Here is a 21,624-nt window from a genome sequence, read left to right as displayed (position 1 = left end):
CAGTGTGGGTCTGAGGTGAAACCTCAGGGTTTTGAATCAAAATTTTTTTTATGATTAATAGTGGCTTTAAATAATTTTTGGATAATTCTTTGCATTTCTTCTGTTAAAAATTTTATATCTTTGATTATGGAAAAATGACTTTTAATTTTATAAATTTATATCAGTTTTCTGTAGATTTTGGACTATTATCAGAGATGTTTAATGTAGTTCCCTCCTCCAAATTCATAGAATTATGTCATTTTTACTCAGGAATCTCAATAATCTCCATATGGTTCCAGTTTTATCATATATACCATTGAAAACATTATTACAGTTATGATACCATAACTGTCAGAGCAACAAAATTAGTCTACTTCAAAGTTAGGCAGCATTTGCAGAGATTCAGTTTAAAAAAGTATCAATCACTCCAATGTGTTATGGAATCAATCATTAGAACTTGAAGCAGTAGAGTTACTATGAAATCAACTTTGTGGAGTTAAAAAGAAATGAAAAAGTACCTACCCTCAAAGAGCTTACATTTTACTAGGACAGACAAGAAAATGAATAAAATATGTTTACATTCAAATTTCTAAATCAGGAAAAGCTTCCCATGGGAAATGGCATGTGAACTGAGCCTTAAGGGAAGCAAGGGATTCTAAGAGGTAGGTAGGAGGGAGAGCATTTCAGAAAGGGGACAGAGAACTTGACAGGATGTCTAACTTGGGAAACTGCCAGACATTTCCCTGATTGATTAAATGCCAAAGAATATGAATGGGCAATTTTCATAAGAAGAAATCAAAACTAACCATAGTCATGTGAAAAAAATACTCTAAATCACTAATGATTAGAGAGATTCTAATTAAAACAACTCTGAGGAATCATCTTTTATACCAATCATGCATGACAGAAAAGGAAAATGACAAACACTGGAGGGGATGTGAAAAAATGAGCATACTAATTCACCGTTGGTGAAGTTGTGAACTGGTCCAACCATTCTGGTTTAGAACTAAAGAATTAGAAATTGAGGGAACGCTCATCAATTGGAGCATGGCTGAACAAGTTGTAGTATATGATAGTGATGGAATACTGCACTGCTGTGCTATTAGAAGTAATGGTAGGAAAAAAATAAAAAAAACAAAACCCTAAAAAAAATAAAGAATGGTAGGGATGATTTCAGAAAAACTTGAGAAGACTTACATGAATTGATGCAAAATAAAGTGAACATAATCAAGAAAATATTATACACAGTAATAGCATTAAGGATAAACAACTGTGAAAGACTTAGCTACTTTGAAATGATCCAAGATAGTTCTAAAGAACACATGAGGAAAAATACTACCCACATCCAGAGGTGATGAACTCTAAGTGAGGATTGAAGTATGCTTTTTCATTTTATTTTTCTTGATTTTTTTATGAAACATGCCTATTTTTGTAGTGTTTTGCATAATTTCACATATCAAACATATCACATTACTTGCCTCCTCATTGAGTAGGGGAGAAATTGGAGAGGGTGAGAATTTAGTACTCAAAATTTTAAAAGATGACTAAGAGAAAAAGAAAGAAAAATAGGCTAGCCCAGATTATGAGGGATGTGTAAGGGTTTTATTTCATTTATGCTGTAGGGAGTCACTGGAGATTCTTGAACACAGGAGTGATGTTACCCTACCTATTTTTAAAAAGATTTATATTGGCAGCTATGCAGAAAGGATTGTAGAATGCACTGTAGAGAAAAGAGCCTCAAAGTTCAGTAAGAAGGCTATTGTCTCCAGAGCATGAGTGATCAGACCCTAAACAAGTAAAGAAAAGGAAGTAGATACAAGAGATTGAACCCTGATCCCAAGTCTCAGAAAAGGAAAGTGGGCCATAGTCATAGGACTCTTTAAGTGTCATTTCTCATTTATAAACAAAGTGTTTGTTATCTAATTCATTATAGTTATAGTGAAGAGAAAGGACTTTGTAAATTAAAAAACACGTGTTTAGTCAGTCATTCATGTCTGATTGGTTTCCCATATCCTTCTCAGATTATTTTACTGTTAAGAAAACAGGCAAATAAGTGAGTGACTTGACCAGGATCATACAGCTAATTAGCATCTGAGACTGCTTTTGAACTCAGGTCTTCCTGACTCCAGGGCTGGTGGTGCTTTAAGTGTTGTGCCACCTAGTTTAGTTGCCCTTTTGAAGCACTACTAAACATGTAATACGGTCATATTCCTATACTGAAAGTACTTTATCATCATTGAGCTTATTTTTGATTTTTTCACATTTATGATTAATAACCTGCCTGCTTATAAGAAGAATTTAAGGTATCCAGGCATTTTCCTATTCCTATCATAGTCTACATTGTGTTTTTTTAGAATACTATGAGTTTAACCTTAGAATTCTTCCTCTTAATCATAGATAGCTAGATAACAGGGAGTTAGAAAAGTTCTGAGAAATTGTGCTTTTTGTAAGTTTTTTCTTGAATTGATCAAGAGAATACTGTGTGTGTCTCTTGTGAGAACTTGTATTTCCTCATTAGTGTCCATTAATCTGATTTATTTACAAATAGATATTTGTATGTGCTTTTGCCCACATCTCTAAAGTATCATCAGTCTCAAATTTTCAAAACCTACACTTTGCAGATGCAGCTTTTTTTTTTTTGCTTTCTCATTTGTTTAGTTTTCAACTAATTTGTCCTGACACTGCAGCTGCAGTACTCTTTGTGCTATAAAATCTTTCATTAAGAACTCCAAGAATGAACTAGAAGATTTTTTGGAAAGGGGAGGGAAGGAGTGCTAGGCTGTTAAGAGTTAATTTGCCGTAAACCTGATTACTGAGGATGTGACATAGCTTGTAATTGTTCATTTAGTTTCACTCATGTATTTAAGAAGTCATTAAGACTTTGCACACATAGGAAAATATAAGAGGTTTATAACTACCATTGAAAGTTACTTATGGAGATAAAAAGAAGTTGCTTATGCTTTTAAGAGAAATTGTTAGGATATGGAAAATTTGGGGGATATTTCACAAAATGTGGAATTATTAGAATTTCAGCATCTCCCTGCCTTCCTATCCATAAAAAACTTTCTGAATGAAAGATTTTTTAGTAAGAATTTGGTATACTTTACTTTATCATTTTGGACCAGGGTTAAAATAATGGCAATAATAGCTCTAGGTCTTTATAATCAAAATGGTATATTATTATAATGGTGTATTTATTATATACTATGTAGAAAGTATAGATGACCATTAAGGTCTCTTCCAACTCTAAAGCTTCCATTTTACAAGTCCCTAGCTAGAATAGGATAAAGCATTATACAATTCTCTAGAATTTGAAACCCTGTAGATTGAGGGCCCCAGCCTTTTTCCTGATGTTCAGACCTACTTTGTATTTCCCTGAAGTCCTGTGATGGTTGCTGAGAGATCGTGCAAGTCTTTGCCAACTGAACTCCCTGCTGGTATCCCTTGCCAGCTATGGGGAAACCGGCACAATGCCAATAACCAACTTAGAGGTCTCTTCAGGTAAGTCTGAGAGTCAGTGATAGACTACTGTCTACTGTTTGGGGATCCACTGACCTAAATAGTTACTTGTTATCATCTTGCTAACACAGCAAAACTTCTTTCAGGTGAATTCTGTAGACTGGCAAAAATTCATCTGATCATTGTGTGACTCTGTTGTTTTTCACTTTGGCAACACAGCTCTAGATTTATACATAAGCTATTTATTTGATTATGCATTTCAAATATTTGCCCTTATATTTTTCTTGTGATTCTTCTGGAGCAAGTGAAAAGCTCTTGGAACCTTAGTTTGAACTGACTGGTGTCATAGCAACTGACACTTCACCCTTTGCTGATCCCTGCCTCATTCTTGGTGTAATATTTGTGTGCATTAATAATGCATTATGAAGAGCCAGATTTCATTCTGCCATCAAACGATGTCAACCAGTGAATGCCTTGTACTCATCATCTCAGGTAGCATCTACCAACCTGCAGGGGACAAGAATAATTAGGGAGGTAAACTAGTACATAGAGTCAAGCCACTTTTGAACATGACTGAATGTGATGTTTTCCTTATAAACATATGTAAAAATTAAAAGTACATAGTATCCTTTTTCTTGTTTATGATAAGCTTGATGTTGATTAAATAATTTGCTCCTGTTCTCATGAATTTAAAGCCTGAGTTTATTTGTGAAAGCTACTGAGAAAATGTTAAATGGAAATTTAGCACTCAGTCACATATTGTATTATGCTACAATGTGAAACTTAAGCCAAGGTTTAGGAAGGAGATTGATGCAGTGGTAAGGATTTGAATACCCTCCTCCTAGTCTTTACTGTGGGGTGTTCATTCATAGAATAGTTTTGTGATGTCTACAAAATGACATTCTTTCTAAAGAAAGACCTTCAACTGATTAGCCAATGTTTATCTTAGAACTGAAGAGAAAGCAATGGCAAATTTAGTCTTTTATTCACAGAAAGCCAAATTTATCCTTGATGGGAAACAGGAAAGGGAAGCTACTCACCAAAAACAAAGTTTCCTTTTTAAAAATGCTATTTGGTACAGTTTTTTGTTAGCATTAAAAGTGGGGCAACTCACTAAGTAGGTGTTCTGGTTTTATTCTCATTATACTGTGTCCACAAGATGCCAGTACAGCTAATTGAAAAGCAACAATATCAGAGCGAGATTATTTGTCCTGGATTTCTTGAAATCATTTACTCTTAAGTTGGCAGTGGGGATGGAGTGATTTTTCAATTTTGAAATTGACCTAAAATGTTTGACCCGTGTGATAATTGGACATTTTCTAAAATGTTTGGCCCAGTTGCCATACTGCCCAGAAGATGCAGAAACCATATGCTGGTCTCAAAAAAAAAAAAACCCAAAAAACAAAATCTATGTCATCAGAGCTAGGAATTTAACTATTATCACTATCAGAATCTGATAATCAGTGAGGCAAAAATAGAACTTAGTTAAGCTTTTCTCCTTTACCAGAAATATAGGGGGAAAAATTATCTTACAAGGTCTAAGGGAATGGATAGGTCATTTAATATCTATAGACAAAAATGTTTTATAAGAATACATAAAGATAATTAGAGCAAAACTACTTTTCATTTTTCTAAACACAAAGACCAAACCTCTAGAATTGGATTGTAAACTATGTATTCTTGTTTTCAGCAGACATTATTCAGTATGACAGTTAAACCATGTAGCAAATGTTTGGATATTAAATCATATGAATTTCTTAGGAATTTATGTTGGATCATTTAGCAAAGAAATAGGTAGAAATTTTTCTTGAAATTACTACTATCATTTTGGTTAATTATCTTCCTTTCTGTCCAGTCTTTAAAGGGTGATAAAAACTGATTGAGAATTTTTTTTTGTTAGTGATTCTTGACCTACTAAAGGTTTTGCAATACTTTTAGAAAATATAAAGACCCCTAGCCAAAACATTCCTAACTAAAGACCTGGAAAAGCTCAAATACTTTTCCTGACCTATTTTGAGAATGTATGTGTTCTGTAGCAATGTAACTTCATTTTATTTATACAGTTGAGTATTCATTCTGAAATTTTATGCTAGAGCCTGAAGACAGATTTTTAATGTCCTGTAATGGTGGCTCTCAGAACCCAAGGTTCATGAGCCATTTCAGCAGAATAAAACAAAGATAATGACATAAACCACCTACCCCAGCAACTGCTTCTTACCAGTACCTAAAAAAAGGTACTGGTAAACTACATCTTTAACTAGTGCCCACCATATACTTAGCAATTATATCAGGAATACTAGACAAATATATGGCACAGTCATATATTGAGTGAAAATCTAGGTGTGAAGGCTATTAATATTGGAACAAACAACACCACAAGACAGATCATGTATAATAGATGTATACAGTGCAGTATGTCACATAGGAATTTGGGAAATGGAGGATGAGTTATTGCGGACTGGTATGTCTTAAATCCTTTATAGACAAGGTTGGGAGAAGAGTTTACAATATGTGATCATTGTTGGAATTAAACAAGAGAACACCTTTGAAAAGTATAAAGCACTATACAAATATAATAACTAATACAACCAGCTTATTTTGCATTATTTGCTTTATAACTTATAAGGCAATTTCACATAATTATTTCATATGATCCTCATAGTAACCCTGTGAAGAAGGTAAGGCAGGTGTTGAGTTTTTGTGAGTTATGACAAGGTGTAAAAAGCCCTCTTCCTCAAGGGGCTCGAGCTTGAACTTCCCTATCCCTAGATTTATCTGAGGGGGAGAGGGGAGTATTGTGTTTCTTTCTCATTTCTGCATAAATATTACTCCACCCTGAAGTAATTATGGAAGTCTCTGAAATAAAGCTTAGCTATGGTTAATATGTAGTATATCCCCAAAATGTGGGATTTTTTCATGAAAACATATTCAGTGTATTATATGAATATTAGCTAGAGAACAGGTTTATTTTTTCCACCATAAAAAAATGCTTAACATGTAAACACTCACAAACCTGCATTAACAAATACAAAAAAATAAAAAATAAAACAATAATAGGATCATTATATTCTCCTGAGAGGTGAATATAACTTTGTAAAACTGTTGAACAGATAATCCAATTTCACATTTATCTTGGATTTATATTGCCTCAACAATACCCAGGGAGGTGGTTGGATTTTCCACTGCAGGGTCTTCCTGGCAATGGTCATCTTCCTTGAGAACCATTGTGCTGTTCTAGAAATTGTTTCCTGCTGGGCGACCAACAATCAACTCAAAACTGGAGCTTTCTGACTCCCAAGTCCAATAGTCTTTATACACCATGCAGCTTTTCTTAGTATGTAAAGGATTGTGATTGAGCTGGAGCATTGAAGAGGATAATTAAAAAGGAAGTATCTCAGAGGCAACAGTGTAACTCCAATGAACACCAATCCGATAGAATAGATAGAGGCAAAAGCAAAAGTTTTGAGTTGGTTAGAAGTGGAAGTTAACATTATTGGATTGTTTTGAGTTTTTTTAGTCATTTTATAGTGGGATGGAATGGATACAGTAGGAGGGATGGTTTCAGATTCCAGTTGCTATCTGACAGTTACCAGTTGTGTGACCAAATGGAAGTCAACTGAACTTTCTGCACTTGCATTTGTATATCCATAAAATGGGGCTGGTATTGATAATAGTACATAAAGTTTGCAAATTTAAAAGCATGATGTATCAGTTGCTAGCATAATTTTTATAGATTGTCAGGACCAGATTATACAGCAAATTGACCACCAAGCCTAATATAGATTTCAGAGTATTCAGTAAAGAGCCATTGAAGGTTATTGAATAGAGTGAGAACATGATAGAAATGATTTTCTAGTAAAATTATTAAATCTAGCAATTTATGCAGGATTTACTGGAGGATATGGGGACATCATCAGAATTAATGGAAAAATGACACTGTTTTTGATGAAGTATCAGTCAGGATGTAGTAGAACAATTACAGGATTTGGAAGCCAGGTCTGCGGTTCAAATCACAACTCTACCTATTATGATGTGTGAATTTGGGCACATCATGTCCTGTCTTTGGACCTCAGTTACCTTTTTTTTTTAATGGAGGGGTTGAATTGGATTGAAAAGCACTTACTTTGTACCTACATATGGTAGAAACTCTGCTATTTATTGTAGATATAAAAGAAGAAAATGAAACCATTATTGTTGTCAGATATTTTTGATCTGGGTAGACATGTTTACATTTAAATACATTTTATATATTTTTATATACATATATATATTATATATATATATATATATATATATATATATATATATATGATAATTGGAGGCAGGTAATAGGGGAGGGAGGTGGTAAGAGAGACCTCAGGTAGGAGATGGCTCTTGGGCAGCAAGGTGGCACAATGGATAGAGCACTGACCTTGGAGTCAGGAGAACCTGAGTTTGAATCTGACCTTAGACACTTGACAGTTACTAGCTGAATGACCTTGGGCAAGTCACTTATCCCTGATTATCTCACAGCCAGGGCCATCTCCAGTCATCCTGATTCTTATCTGGCCACTGGTCCCAGATGACTGGAGGAGAAAGTGAGGCTGGTGACTTAGCACAACCCCCCCTCACTCAAATCCAATTCAGGTGATTGTCATGATATCATCTCCCCTGATGATCATGGTCTTCTTTGAGATTGAAGAACAAACATAATTATTAGGAGATGTCTCTTAAGATGAGCTTTGAAGCAAACTAGAGATTTAGAGTGGTGGATATGGGGAGAAACAGTGCATTATGGGTATGAATATGCAAAAACCATTGAGATAGAATTGAGATGGAATGTCACGTGAGGAACAGCAAGACCAATCAAGCTGACTGAACATAAGAGTTTTCAAAGTGGAATGCTATATAACACAGCTTGAAGGGCTCTAAATGCCAAATAGGAATTTGTCCAGTGAATCTGATCAAAATTTTAAAATGAGGAGAATAATAGTATCACATAGGAAGAACTGAAAAAAATCAATAAGTAATTTATCAGTGTTTAAAAACCAACAAATAAAAGCCATAAACTCAGATGTCTATACACAAAAGTAGAAAGTATGGGTAATAAATAGGATAATCTAGAGGTCTTTATGCAAGGAACCAAGTTTTATCTTCTAGGCAGCATATTCTCCTAAACTTCTAGAAATTAGATCTAATTTGTAATTGAATATGACTCTGGAAAAGAGAAGTCTTGTACAAAAGAAATGGAAATAGATCAATCAAACGTTCTCCATTGTACCTGCACCTCGAATTCTTGAATCTCCTTAGCAATAAGACCCATTTATAAGGAAATTCAAGAACTTAAGGAGCAGGCACAGTGGACAACATTTGGTTGATGTTCAAAGCAAAGGACTGATCATACATGTAAGATAAATGTAAATAAAATTTTAACTCTTTAAGAAAAGGATTCTGGTTTTAGATCCCCAACACATAAAACAGATAAATGCTTAAAAAGTACATTTTGAATAATTGAGTAATTTCTATAGGATAAGGAGATGTGATATTGTCACTGAAGTTTATACTATAGAACTGAAAGAAGAATGAGGCATTTGGGAAAAGAATCATTAATCCAGTATGGACAAATGATATAGCGATGGGAAATTTTGACACTGGACATTTACTCGAGTTCTCTTTCTGATGAAAGACTTGTGGCTTGTCTTTTTGGTAATTTCATCCTTCTGAAAGGATGGCTCTAAGTGGCCTAAAGTAGAAAGGATAGGATTATTTGGTTTCATACAGTTTTTGATCAAGGAAAAGAAAAATTTAGATTTTGACAGAAGAGATTTCAAAAAGTTCATAGTGAGGATATGCAGGATCCACTGGCCTAATATAAGAGGAGTTGGCCCAAGAAGGATAGAAAACACTCAAGAATGAAACACTAAAGGTAAAAAGAGGGACAGCTAGGTGGCGTAGTGGATAAAGCACCAGCCCTGGAGTCAGGAGTACCTGGGTTCAAATCCGGTCTCAGACACTTAATAATTACCTAACTGTATGGCCTTGGGCAAGCCACTTAACCCCATTGCCTTGCAAAATCTCAAAAAAAAAAAAGATAAAAAGAGAAGTTATTGCAAAGAGGTGAAAAAAGAGGGAGCTACATAAAAGAATCCCCTGACTGTACTAAATTTTTAAAAGCAAATAGAAGATGGAAGATGGAGTAGGTGATAGAGGAAGAATACAAAAAATTGGTATATCCCCATGAGAAGCATTTTTTAGAAGCACAAACACCCAGAATATCTACTGATAAAGAGTATTAAAGACAACAAAGAAAGATTTTCATGGAATTTTTAGAAAGTTTTGTTGAAGGAAAAGGAATTAGCAAAAGTTAGAATTGTTCCTGTGCTTAGAACATTAAGGTTGGTGAGAAGGCCAAACTACTCAACTCTTTATTTTGCTTAATGTTTTTTGTGTCAGGACAAATTGCTCTTTAGAGTGGGAATGATAGGATTTTTTTTTAAGTTTAAGAAGTATAAACTGAATTAAGATGATAATATAACTGTCTTCAATGAATTAAGTCATCAGAATTAGGTGGACTGTGTCATCTGGTGCTAACAGAAGTGGGCAATTAAATTGGCAATGTAATTGAGCAACTGTCATTGACTGGGAAGGTGTGACTAGGCAATAAGTAGTTCCATTGAGGAAAAAAACAGTCTTGGGGTGTTTACTAAACTGCAACTCAATGAGTCAACTCCTTTTTTCAAGATATATAACGATAGTAGCTATACTAGACTTCATTTAAGGGGAAACCTCCAGAAGTAGAGAGGTAATTGTTTTTGTGCTCTGACCATACCTAGAACACTGGGTTCACTTCTGAAAGCTACATTTTAAAAATAACATAAGACAATGTAAATCATATCCTGGTGGTAGCCAGGTTTGGGAAAGAACAATATTTGGAAATTGGTCAGAATTGGGTTTGATGGTGGGGATGGGAAAGAAGGATTTTTCAAATGAACATCTGGTCAGTGATTAGGTTATAATATTCTATGAGCTGCTTAAGTTAGATTATAGAGGGACTGGGTCCTAGTATAGAAAGAATTGAACAGTAAAGGGAGAAATATTGGAGTATTAGGATAAGTGTATTTGTATTAGCAATAGATCCCATTATTGATCATCTTAAGGAGAGTGAGAGTCAGCTATCTTCTCACTCTGATTAGTTGATCACATACCCCGTGCTGCAGGCCACAGCTTCACCCTACTTTGAAGATCACTGGTCTAGACCCCTGCTTTAAAGAGCAGTACCTTGGGCTAGGTGATCATGCATTAAAATCTAATTACCTGCCTGCAATTAGTTCCAAGTCCTTATTATAGGAATAATACATTGCTGTGTTCAGAAGACATTTACAGGACCCAATATAGAAGTTTTTGTTTTACTAAATTGGGAAAATAAAGTATTTTGAAGCTAAAATTGAATTTCTGTTTAATAGAGTTTTATGTCCTAGCTGAGTTTCAGATGACATTAGGAATAATTGTTGACACTCACTCAACTTTCTTTTTCAGACCACTAAAGCTTTTCTTCCTACAATGCTGGAGATTAATCATGGTCACATTGTGACGGTTGCAAGTTCCCTAGGATTGTTCAGTACTGCTGGAGTTGAGGTTTGTCAACTACAAATCATTTTCTTCTGTTAGATCTGCATATATTAAATGTCAAGCCCACTTGTAGCAGTAGTGTTAACTACTGTTTAAACAATTCCTAGCCCTAAAAGGCCTTACTCTACTCCACTCCATGCTATAGGAGGTACATGTTAGGAGGATGACTTTTTGCAGAATTTCCCTTAAGAATCTAAACATCATAAAATTTCCCTTAAGAAGCTAAATTTTTATTATGAGAAAAGTTATTAGGTACTTAAACTTCCCAATTGAAGGACAAATACTTGGTCTTCCTGGGTGTTGGAGAGGTTAATGACCTGCTTTGTAGCTGCTCATACTAGTGACAGCAGGAGAATCTTGGCTAGAGTTTGCCATCCTGGGCAGGATACTTGCTGTCCCATCCAGACAACTCCCGTAATGTGACAGTCACCATAGAACACAGTGGTGACACTGGAGAGTAAAACTGAAGCAATCTCTTCCCTCTGACCCCACGGAGCTTATAGTCTGCCAGGGAGGGGATAGCATATAACATGCATGAGCAAAGATAAGTATACACAATACAATTTAAGGAGGTGGAAGCAAACACTAATAATCGAGGGACCCCAGAAAGTCCTTCCATTTGAGATGACTCATAAGCTGACCCCTGAAAGAAACTACAGAAGAAGCAAAAGCCAAGTCAAACCCTTATTAAAATGGATGGTGAAGGATATGATACTTGCTAACTCAAGTCAATTCATCCCTGCTTCAGTGTATCAGAAGGGGTAGCTATGGTAGATCATTTAAAATGTCATTCCTTATCACAAACTATTTTTTTTAATTACATGTAAAATAATTTTAAACAAAATTAAGTTTTGAGTTCCAAATTATCTCCCTCCTTTCTTTCCTTCCCTACTCTATCATTGAGAAGGTAAGCAATTTGATATAGGTTATACATCACAAAATAATTTTTAAAATGAGTGTGGTATAATATTGGCTGTTATTAAGCATGTTAAAGGGCCACTGCTTCTTCCCTGTAGAATTCTGCAAGATTAAGTAGAAAAAAGTACAGATGAACACATAAGAGAACTGAACAAGTTTTAAATCCAGGTTTATGAAAAAAATAAATCTTTTCTACTGAAGTTGGGGGGAATAAAAGTCCTGGTTCTAGTCTTCAGGTATAAGTAATGGGGAAGAACACATCCTTTTCACTGTGCTAGAAGTGAGTTTCCTAAATTATCATTTACTTGATGCCAAGTCATTTAATATTTTTTTATTTGAACTTTAGCTTTAAAAAAGTCAGAGACTCAATCAAGTTATAATCTAAGCTAGACTAGTCTGCTTTGTTCTAGCCTTAATTTAAACAAACTGGTTTTTCAGTCTCATTTACTGAACAAGAGACCATTTGTAAACTTTCCAAACACTTCAAAGGGAACCCCTCTCCCATCTTTAATGTTAGCTTGTTAGCTTTCATAGAATCTTTGTGGTAACTTCCCCAAAGTAATGTGATACTTAGTTGCTGTAGCCAAAAAAAAAAAGTGTTCATCTATTTCTGCTGTCACTTTGAAAATATTATTTCTGCACTGACCCAAATCAAATATCTGCCTTGAAAATAGTTTTCTTTTCTTTGTTCATTCACCTGTAACATCTAACTAAAGTTAATAGGACCTATGCATCTAGTGTACTTTGACTTGGGGAGATTACTTAGTTTAGTGTTTCTTTTCTTGCTTTTAACACAGGATTATTGTGCCAGCAAATTTGGAGTTGTGGGTTTTCATGAATCCTTGAGCCATGAACTAAAGGCTGCTGAAAAGGATGGAATTAAAACAACATTAGTTTGTCCTTACCTTGTAGATACTGGCATGTTTAGAGGCTGCAGAATCAGGTAAGGAAAGCCTACCTTTCTCCTTTCTATAAAAGGGGACAAGCAATGAGAATGAAAGTAAAGTCATTTCATTGGTTTTTCAAACATTTATAACCTACCCTGTGACCATAACTATTAGATAATAATTACTATTTTACACATAAGAAAACATTATTATATATTTAAATTAAAGTACAGGACTAAAGCATCATTTTGATAGAGGCTCACAAAAGTGAAAATGAAATTATCAAATAAGAAAATTGTTAGAAAAGCACTCTCTATCCTGAAGCATCAACCTAACTATCAAAGGTTTCCTCTTAGGGGTTTTGTTTTGTTTTTTAAGTCTCAGCTATATTTTATTCAAAATTCCATTGACCAGAGAAGACTCACTCTCTACTACTGATCCCTCTGTTTCCAAAGGATAGAAAGCATACCCAAAATAGACAAAAATTAGGAATCTTAATAAATTCTGAAACAAACAATTGCAAACTTAGTTTATATATTAGCAGTGGGCAGAAGCTTTAATGTAAGTTTTGATCATATAGAAAATAATGGGTGACAGAAGAGTAACAATCAACTTTTCTTCTGAGGCGATCCTAAATAGTTGTGGTAGATCACCTGATTTTTTAGAGAAAGGTGAGAGAAGTTATTCCTCCTCCCAAGTGAGTAGACCCACATGGAGCTGCTCAGATCGTCTCAGTACCAATCACATGTGGAAAGAGGGATTGGAGTGGCTATCTCCAGTGAGATAAGAACTAACCCTACAGCCCATTCCAAAGAAGATAAGTGAGAGATTTTGAGAAGTTTAAGATTGTTGCTGCTTGATCAGAGTTTATTCTTAACATATTGCTTTTTAACTTCAATACTCCATCAAAGCAGGTGGGTGGAAAACTGTTGTCACATTTGCAAATGGGACATAGTTAAATGATTTGTTCCATTCTTCACAATGAGTCAGAACAAAGGATGTAAATAGCCTGATTACTAGTATTCAATCCTGTTTTCTATTTTCTTTTTTCTTTTTTTAAAGCTTTGTTTTTCTACAATTACTCAGTTGATGCTAAGGGTTTTGAGAAACTCTGTAGTACTGAGTGAACAGTGACAAGTGGGTGTTAAAATAGTGTAGTCATCTTTCAGTTATCCACTAGCAGGAAGGTAGAAATAATGAATTCAAAGTAGTGGTTTATCCAAAGATAATATACTTTCAGGTATGGTATAGACACACACCAACCCAAATTCATCCTTACCTCATCAACTTTGGATCTAATGAATATTATGAGGAAATGGTTAATAACTTTAAAAATAACTTTTAAATAACTTTTGTTCTAAAAATTAGAAGTAGAGACTAAATAACATTAACAGAATAAATGTTCTCAAAGGGTGCTTAAGAAAATATTTTAGCTTTTGTTCTTTAGTCACTTAAAAAAAAGTTCATTTTTCCTTATGTCCTAGTCTATGCCATTTCTCCAGCAGCAAACATCATCTCCATATTTAGAGCTTATACTTACCAAAGTGCAACTTTAGCCTTGGCCTTCTGGAGGGGCTACAAAAATAATTTGAAGGAATGTTTTTTAGCTTTGTGGTTTTTGTCAAATTTGACTCTGTTGTACTTTCTAGAAAACAGACACACTTGACTTTTGTTCTTATTTTAGTTTTTTTAATTATACCATTTCCAGGAAAGAAATTGAGCCTTTTCTGCCACCTTTAAAACCAGATTATTGTGTGAAACAGGCCATGAAGGCCATACTCACAGACCAGCCCATGATCTGCACTCCTCGCCTCATGTACATTGTAACTTTCATGAAGAGGTAATTTTTCTAGAATCTCTTTCCATGAAATATTGTCAACCTGGATGTCTTCTGTTCCAGATGTTTTCTGAAACCAAGGTCCTGTTTTTAAATGATAATTAAATCTTCTCATTTCTTTTGCAGCATCCTACCTTTTGAAGCAGTTGTCTGCATGTATCGGTTCCTAGGAGCAGACAAGTGTATGTACCCTTTCATTGCGCAAAGAAAACAAGCTACAAACAATAATGAAGCTAAAAATGGAATTTAAGAATTTTTCAGTCCAGATTGTTATTTGGACCTGAAGACAATTAAAATGTTTCAAGGTGATGCATGTCAGCATCCACCCTGAGTCAGCATTTTCTGGATCCTAAGTCTGCGTGAACTTTTGCAAATCAATCTCTTTTTTTTTTATAGACTGTAAATTAACTGACTAGAGTACTTGGAAAATGTGATAGACAAAAATGAACTTAATTAGCTGCCAACAGTGTCCTTTAGTTAGGACACTAAACCAGTAAAATTTTTTATAGAAATGCACTGTTTCCTTTCTTCAGACTATCATTGTTATTGAAAATGAAGAAAAAAGTCTAGAGATAGTAATTTCAGTGTATTTCAGGTGTGTTTTTCTTCAAAATTTCTCCAGGATTTATAAATTCATACTGTTGAAAACTGCTTTCAACCAACTTTTTGCATTTTAAAAGAATAATGGCAGTACTATTCTTATTACTTGTACTCATTAGTTTCAATTTGCAAAGGTGGTGGTTGGGTCGTTTTCATATATGCATGTGTCTTCAACTATTTGCAAAAAACAATTTTTAAATCTCCACCTATTCAAACCTAAAATAATGTTCTTGAGTATTGTGGTAGAAAGCTGAACAGGTCTCTTTTAAAAGTTACAATAAATTTTCTAAGCTTAGTTCCAAATTTTATATTTGAAAAACTTTATTATCCATCACTCTGGAGACCTAGCTGTTTAGGAAGACTTTACATTTTTCTACCTATGAATTTTGCTGCATAAAGTGTCCTTCCCCCAGGAAGTTGCTGTATTTATATTTCTTTACCTGGACTCATGCCTAAAGTACATAGCAGCTCATCAAAGCAACAGTTTATATAAAATTCCCATTTTTGTGCCAACTATGATTAGTAAGAAAAAAACTTACTCTATGGAGTTGTGAAAGGGTGTAAAGATTCTTTCAGAAGTTTTATTCAAATTGTAGAACAGCAGATGACATTTTTACAGTATTTTTTTGTAAAGCAAACTATTTTGTGCCTTGAATTTGGTATCTGTGTATTAGTGAAACATTGTAAAAGTGAACTTCTACCTCTGTATCTAAATGTGTACCATTCACTTGTAAATTACTATAAACTATTCTGTGATTACTTTTTTAGAATGTCTTGTTTAAATAGTGACCAATGTCTATGGCTATTAAAGAGAGCCATCTTTTATTAAATGATTCGGAAGTTTTGTAAAAGACTGATTAAAATGAAAAAACTAACTTCCAGAGATACTGATTGTATGCTTGTTTATGATTAACTGAGCTGTTGGAAAATACTGTCTTCTTTGTACACCAAGTTTTTTTTTATCTTTTTCTAAGTACTTGGGTAAGATGATTTTGCTAAAAACATTTGTTAAAGTACTTTCTGCTCAGTTTATATGAATATCTCTTAAGATCTATAAGTATACAAGTCCTATTTGTATATCATTATTTAAATGTTTACACATAAGCAATATCATCAAAAGCATTTGCATCCTCTCTATAACTCTAAATCACAGATTTAAACAAGCAATGGGAAAAGGGGTCACAGCATTGATCTATACCTTAAAAGTCATCATTTGAAAGTCATCCAAGACAGACTAAAATCTGCCCTTTTTTAATGCTCCAAAGAAGCATCACTCCAAGATGTAACGAGCTTCAGAGTAAGAAAGTTCTTTATATTCATCACAATTCTTTCCCCATAATTTAAGCATATTTCTCCAGTTTTCCTTTTTTTCTTTGCTGGTCACCTTCCTTTATATTCAGAAGTATCTCTTTAACTTTACCTTCTTTAAACTAGAATAATTCCAGTTCTTTTAACCCCTTCATAAAGGTTTTATTTTCTTATATGCTGCATCATATGATCATATTACTGATTCATCTTCTTTCTCTCCCAACACAACCCAAAGATCTCTCTCTATGTCCTTTTAGTTGCCTCTAGCTGTTAAGAGATAGCTAGATGACCCAAGGGATAGATAGAACACTGGACCTCAGGAGTTCAAAATCCAGCCTCAGACACTTAGGAACTGTGTGACCCTGGACATGTCATATAACCTCTCTCTGTCAGGCATAAGATGGGAATAATAAGAACACCTACTTAACAGGAATGTTGTGAGGATCAAATAAAATATTTGTAAATCACTCAGCTTCAAGGAGGTGTTTTCTAACTCTTCCTCCTCACCTCATTACAGAAATTTGAACTAAATAACCAAAGTTGAGTCTGATGAAAAGTTGTGGCTGTCAAGTGTTGGACCTAGATTGAGGTAGGAGGTTGGGAAGTTCCCTGTCTAGCCTAAGGTTCTGTGGTTCTCTGTTCTGTCATCCATAGAAGTTCAACATCCTATGTATTATACACATATCTCAATAGCAGGCTTTATAGATAGTGCTACATCACACACAATTCCTTCTGGTTGCCATTTTTCAGTCATACTTGTATCTGCTTATGACCCCATGTGTTAAGGATACTTTTAATTTAGATTTTTAGCTTCATTCACTGACTGTTTTCTTTTCCATCATCTTAATATATATTAGGTCATTTTTTCCCTAATATTTTAATTGTAACTTAAACATGCTTTCTTTCCTAATTCACCTTTTTTTTAAAAAAAATCTTGTTAAAAATAAACACTATATCAGTTCTATCTTCCTGGTCCTATACAACAAATGAATGTGTAGTAGAGTAAATCAAATTTCAGAGACCAATTTAGAATTGTGAAGCTATCTCTTGAAATGAATAGGTTAATTTGTACTATTTTTTTTGAGCAGATGAAATGATGGAAATAAATATTTTCAGGTAATAGGAATATCCAATAATCTCAGGAAGTTTTATATATATGTGTATATACAATCACGAGGTTTTTCTTCGTATCAGGGGTCCTGCCTTTTAAACAAGAAATCAGTAAGACCAGTGTGCTGTGAACTAGGAAAAACTTGAGGGTCAAACTTAATTCTACTTCTTGTCCCAAGAGCAATACAACTCAAAATTAGATCCCTAACCCTGCCTCCACATCCCAAAGGGAAACCAGATTTAAGACACAAATTTCTGCCTTTTCTTGGGTCTGATTCATTCCCATACTGAGTGCTAGCAGTATTTTCCCAAATGACTCTTGACCCAAGGCATAGGAATTGCATCTAGGATCAGTAATGTTAGTAGATGATACATACAGGCCACAACCCCAATATTAAATTTCTAGTAACAGAATAAATTCAGTTATGTTAAAAAAAAAAAGTTTCAGGAAAATTTCTGAGTGGAACCTGAATATCTTTGTTGTTTTGGGGTGTTTGTTTTTTGGTTGGGTGAGGTGAGATTTATTCTCTGAAGCATACCTTGTTTAAATGTGAATACTGTTTTGTAAGAACCCTAAGGATTGGAGAAGTGAATATATATGTTCAGTTTACTCTAAATGATGGGACAGAGGATCTGCCACTATTAGTCTTCTAAAATACAAGTTCCTATCTAATTACTAAAAACTGCTTGCCAGGAGCTGCCTAGGAACAAATTTCCAGTGACAAGACCTTACTTTAATTTTACTTTCCTGATATCTCACCAAACAGTATGTGGTTTTGAGGCAGAGTGGGATGTATCAACTTAAGACTATGTGGTGAACTTTGGGCTTGAGTTTCCTATGTTATTAAAGCTCCTTTAGGTTTGATTTAATTGGTTCAAAACACTTAAAATATTCAAAACTGTCCTTAAATGAAATATGCAAAGTGTCACAGTTTTCAGAATTATGCTCATAAAATAATGGATTCAATTTGAGTTCTTGAGTATATCGTAAAGTTCGAGGAACTTTTTTTTTTTTGCAAGGCAAATGGGGTTAAGTGGCTTGCCCAAGGTCACACAGCTAGGTAATTATTAAGTGTCTGAGACCGGATTTGAACCCAGGTACTCCTGACTCCAGGGCTGGTGCTTTATCCACTACGCCACCTAGCCGCCCCTCTAGTGACTTTCATCCAGATGATTCTACCCTTTCCTTTTTTCCCCCTTTTTGAACCAAATCCTTGATTTAATTGATATAGGAACCTCCAACAATTCAGCAAGTCTTTTTTTTAAAGATTTTATTTTGAGTTTTACAATTTTCCCCCTGATCTAACTTCCCTCCCCCCACAGAAGGCAATTTGTCAGTCTTTACATTGTTTCCATGGTGTACAGTGATCCAAATTGAATGTGATGAGAGAGAAATCATATCCTTAAGGAAGAAACATAAAGTATAGGAGATAGCAAGATCAGACAATAAGATAATCAGGTTTTTTTTCCTAAATTAAAGGTAATGGGGGTGGCTAGGTGGCACCTTTTGCCTTGCAAAAACTTAAAAAAAAATAAAATGAACAAATTAATTAAAGGTAATAGTCCTTGGTCTTCGTTCAAACTCCACAGATGTCTCTCTGGATACAGATGTTATTCTCCATTGCAGACAGTCCCAAATTGTCCCTGATTGTTGCACTGATAAAATAAGCAAATCCATCAAGGTTGATCGTCCCCCATGTTGCTGTTAGGGTGTACAGTGTTTTTCTGGTTCTGCTCATCTCACTCAGCATCAGTTCATGCAAATCCCCCCAGGCTTCCCTGAATTCCCAACTCTCTTGGTTTCTAATAGAACAATAGTGTGACATACATATACCACAGTTTGCTAAGCCATTCCCCAATTAAAGGATATTTCCTTGATTTCCAATTCTTTGCCACCACAAACAGGGCTGCTATGAATATTTTTGTACAAGTGGAGTTTTTACCCTTTTTCATCATCTCTTTAGGGTATAGACTCAGTAGTGGTATTGCTGGATCAAAGGGCATAGTTCCAGATTTCTCTCCAGAAAGGCTGGATGAGTTCACAGCTCCACCAACAAGTAATAGTGTCCCAGATTTCCCACAACCCTTCCAACAATGATTGTTATCCTTTCTGGTCATATTGGCTGGTCTGAAAGGTGTGAGATGGTACCTCAGAGAAGCTTTAATTTGCATTTCTCTAATAAGTAATGATTTAGAGCAATTTTAATTCAGCAAGTTTTAAAAGACTTAAAGTAATAAAAGGTTAAATAACTTTCCCAAAGTCATGTAGGCAGGATGTGATTTGAATCAAGTCTACTGGGGTTTCTCTACTGGACAACTCCTGCCACATTGGCATTGAACCATTAATACCAAACCCTTGAGTCCAGTAGTCCAACCATTCCTGAGTCTGTCTGATTGTATTTTAAGATTACCTCAAGACTAGCTCTATCTACTGCACCACCCTGCCTTTTGCAAATCACATGATTATAAATAAAGTGGTTTGCCTCTGCTTTACCTGCAACAAGAAACTCTCCTAAGTCTCCAGCTAGATGTCTTTTGGACTAGGTGATGCAGTAGATAGTGTGTTGCATTGAAGTCAGGAAGACAAGTTCAAATCTGCTTACTAGCTATGTGACCCTTGACAAGTCACTTAGCCTTTCCCTGCTTTACTTTTCTTAGATGTAAAACAGGAATATTAATAGCACCTACAAACTGGTTGTTGTGAGAATAAAATGAGATATTTGTAAATCACTATATAAATTTATGATATTGAAATTTGAGCTTGTATTTCTTCAAAGGAGTTTCTGTAGGCCCTTTGATATTTTCCACATAGGTTCTTTTTAACATATTCCCTTGTTAAAAGGACAAATTTAGAATGCAAAAATAACTTCCCTTTTATTTGGAGTAGAGCATTCTCCAGTAGGCTGCTCCAGCAGTCCTCCAGAACAGTTAATTACTGAGTCAATTCAGTTTTGGAAAATTGTCAATAAAACTAAATTTATCCATACTACTTGTACAAATTTAAGAAATAAGTATTGGGGTTGTTTTAAATTTTTAAAAATCTAACCTGACTTGCCTGTTATTTGGAGAACATGTGAGATTTGGAGTATCTGAGCATTTGGCTTGATCAGAAAAATCTTATACTTTTAGAAGGAGAATCTTCATTTCTCCAGCTCTTTTTCTTGTAAAATGAATTCTCTGTTTTCCAGATGCTGCTTTTTATTTTGGGCATCTTTTTTCCTTACTTCAACAATGGGGAGGGAGGTGTTGTCAGTTTTCCTGGGACCTACCTCAGGAAGCTGAGCTGTCTGTGAAATTTTTGGAACTGGACCCAAAATGATTCTCTCACAAGAGACCCCCCCCCCCAACACAATCTGCTGCCCTCAGCATTCCTGAAGTACAGGGCCTAGAGGACTGAGGGGAGTAGGGAAGCAGAGAACCTGGCCAGAAAGTGAAGAAATGAATGCGGCTGTCACTGAAGGAGCAAGATGGAGCAGAGTTGAGTCCCGTAGGGAGATTCCCCAACCACAGCTCCTCCAGCTGCTGCAACTTCCTGCTCAGGCATGGTCTGGTCCCTGAAGATAATTCTCACAGCAGTCTGAAAGGCTAAAGAACCATTTCCTCTTCTTACCTGCTAAAGATGCAATGTTGAATTTGAATCTGTATTGAAGGAGAGCTGAACAACTTGACTTAAAGTGTTGGTAGTCATAGCACCCTTGCTTTAGAGCTTCCCTGGCCTCGCCGAGGACATCCTTTCCTTTTCATAGAGAAGGAAACCAAGGCCCCCGGAGGTGAAGTGACTTGCCTAGGGTCCAATAGGTAGCAGAATTCCTGTAAAACCTGGTTTCCTTTGGGGCTTAGGTTTTAGAAACTTGTATCTACCTCTAGATTGGAGTTAAATGACATCATTATCACCATAATTGTCAAGAGTTGACCACT

General features: G+C 35.1%; 1 protein-coding gene across 1 annotated transcript in view; it reads left to right on the top strand.

Annotated features, from left to right (window-relative positions):
- Positions 1–20,229, top strand: part of RDH10 (retinol dehydrogenase 10) — a 41,394-nt gene extending 21,165 nt beyond the window's left edge. The window contains exons 3-6 of the mRNA XM_074206801.1: positions 10,954–11,052; positions 12,762–12,907; positions 14,560–14,691; positions 14,815–20,229. Of these exons, the coding sequence (XP_074062902.1) occupies positions 10,954–11,052; positions 12,762–12,907; positions 14,560–14,691; positions 14,815–14,938 (501 nt within the window). The 3' untranslated portion in view covers positions 14,939–20,229. The remainder of the gene's footprint in view (positions 1–10,953; positions 11,053–12,761; positions 12,908–14,559; positions 14,692–14,814) is intronic.
- The last annotated feature ends 1,395 nt before the right edge of the window (positions 20,230–21,624 follow it).

Source organism: Macrotis lagotis, chromosome X (genome assembly GCF_037893015.1).
Source record: "Macrotis lagotis isolate mMagLag1 chromosome X, bilby.v1.9.chrom.fasta, whole genome shotgun sequence".
Taxonomy (NCBI): domain Eukaryota; kingdom Metazoa; phylum Chordata; class Mammalia; order Peramelemorphia; family Peramelidae; genus Macrotis; species Macrotis lagotis.
The sequence above is the reverse complement of the archived record's forward strand: the minus strand, read 5'-3'. Positions and strand labels throughout refer to the sequence as shown.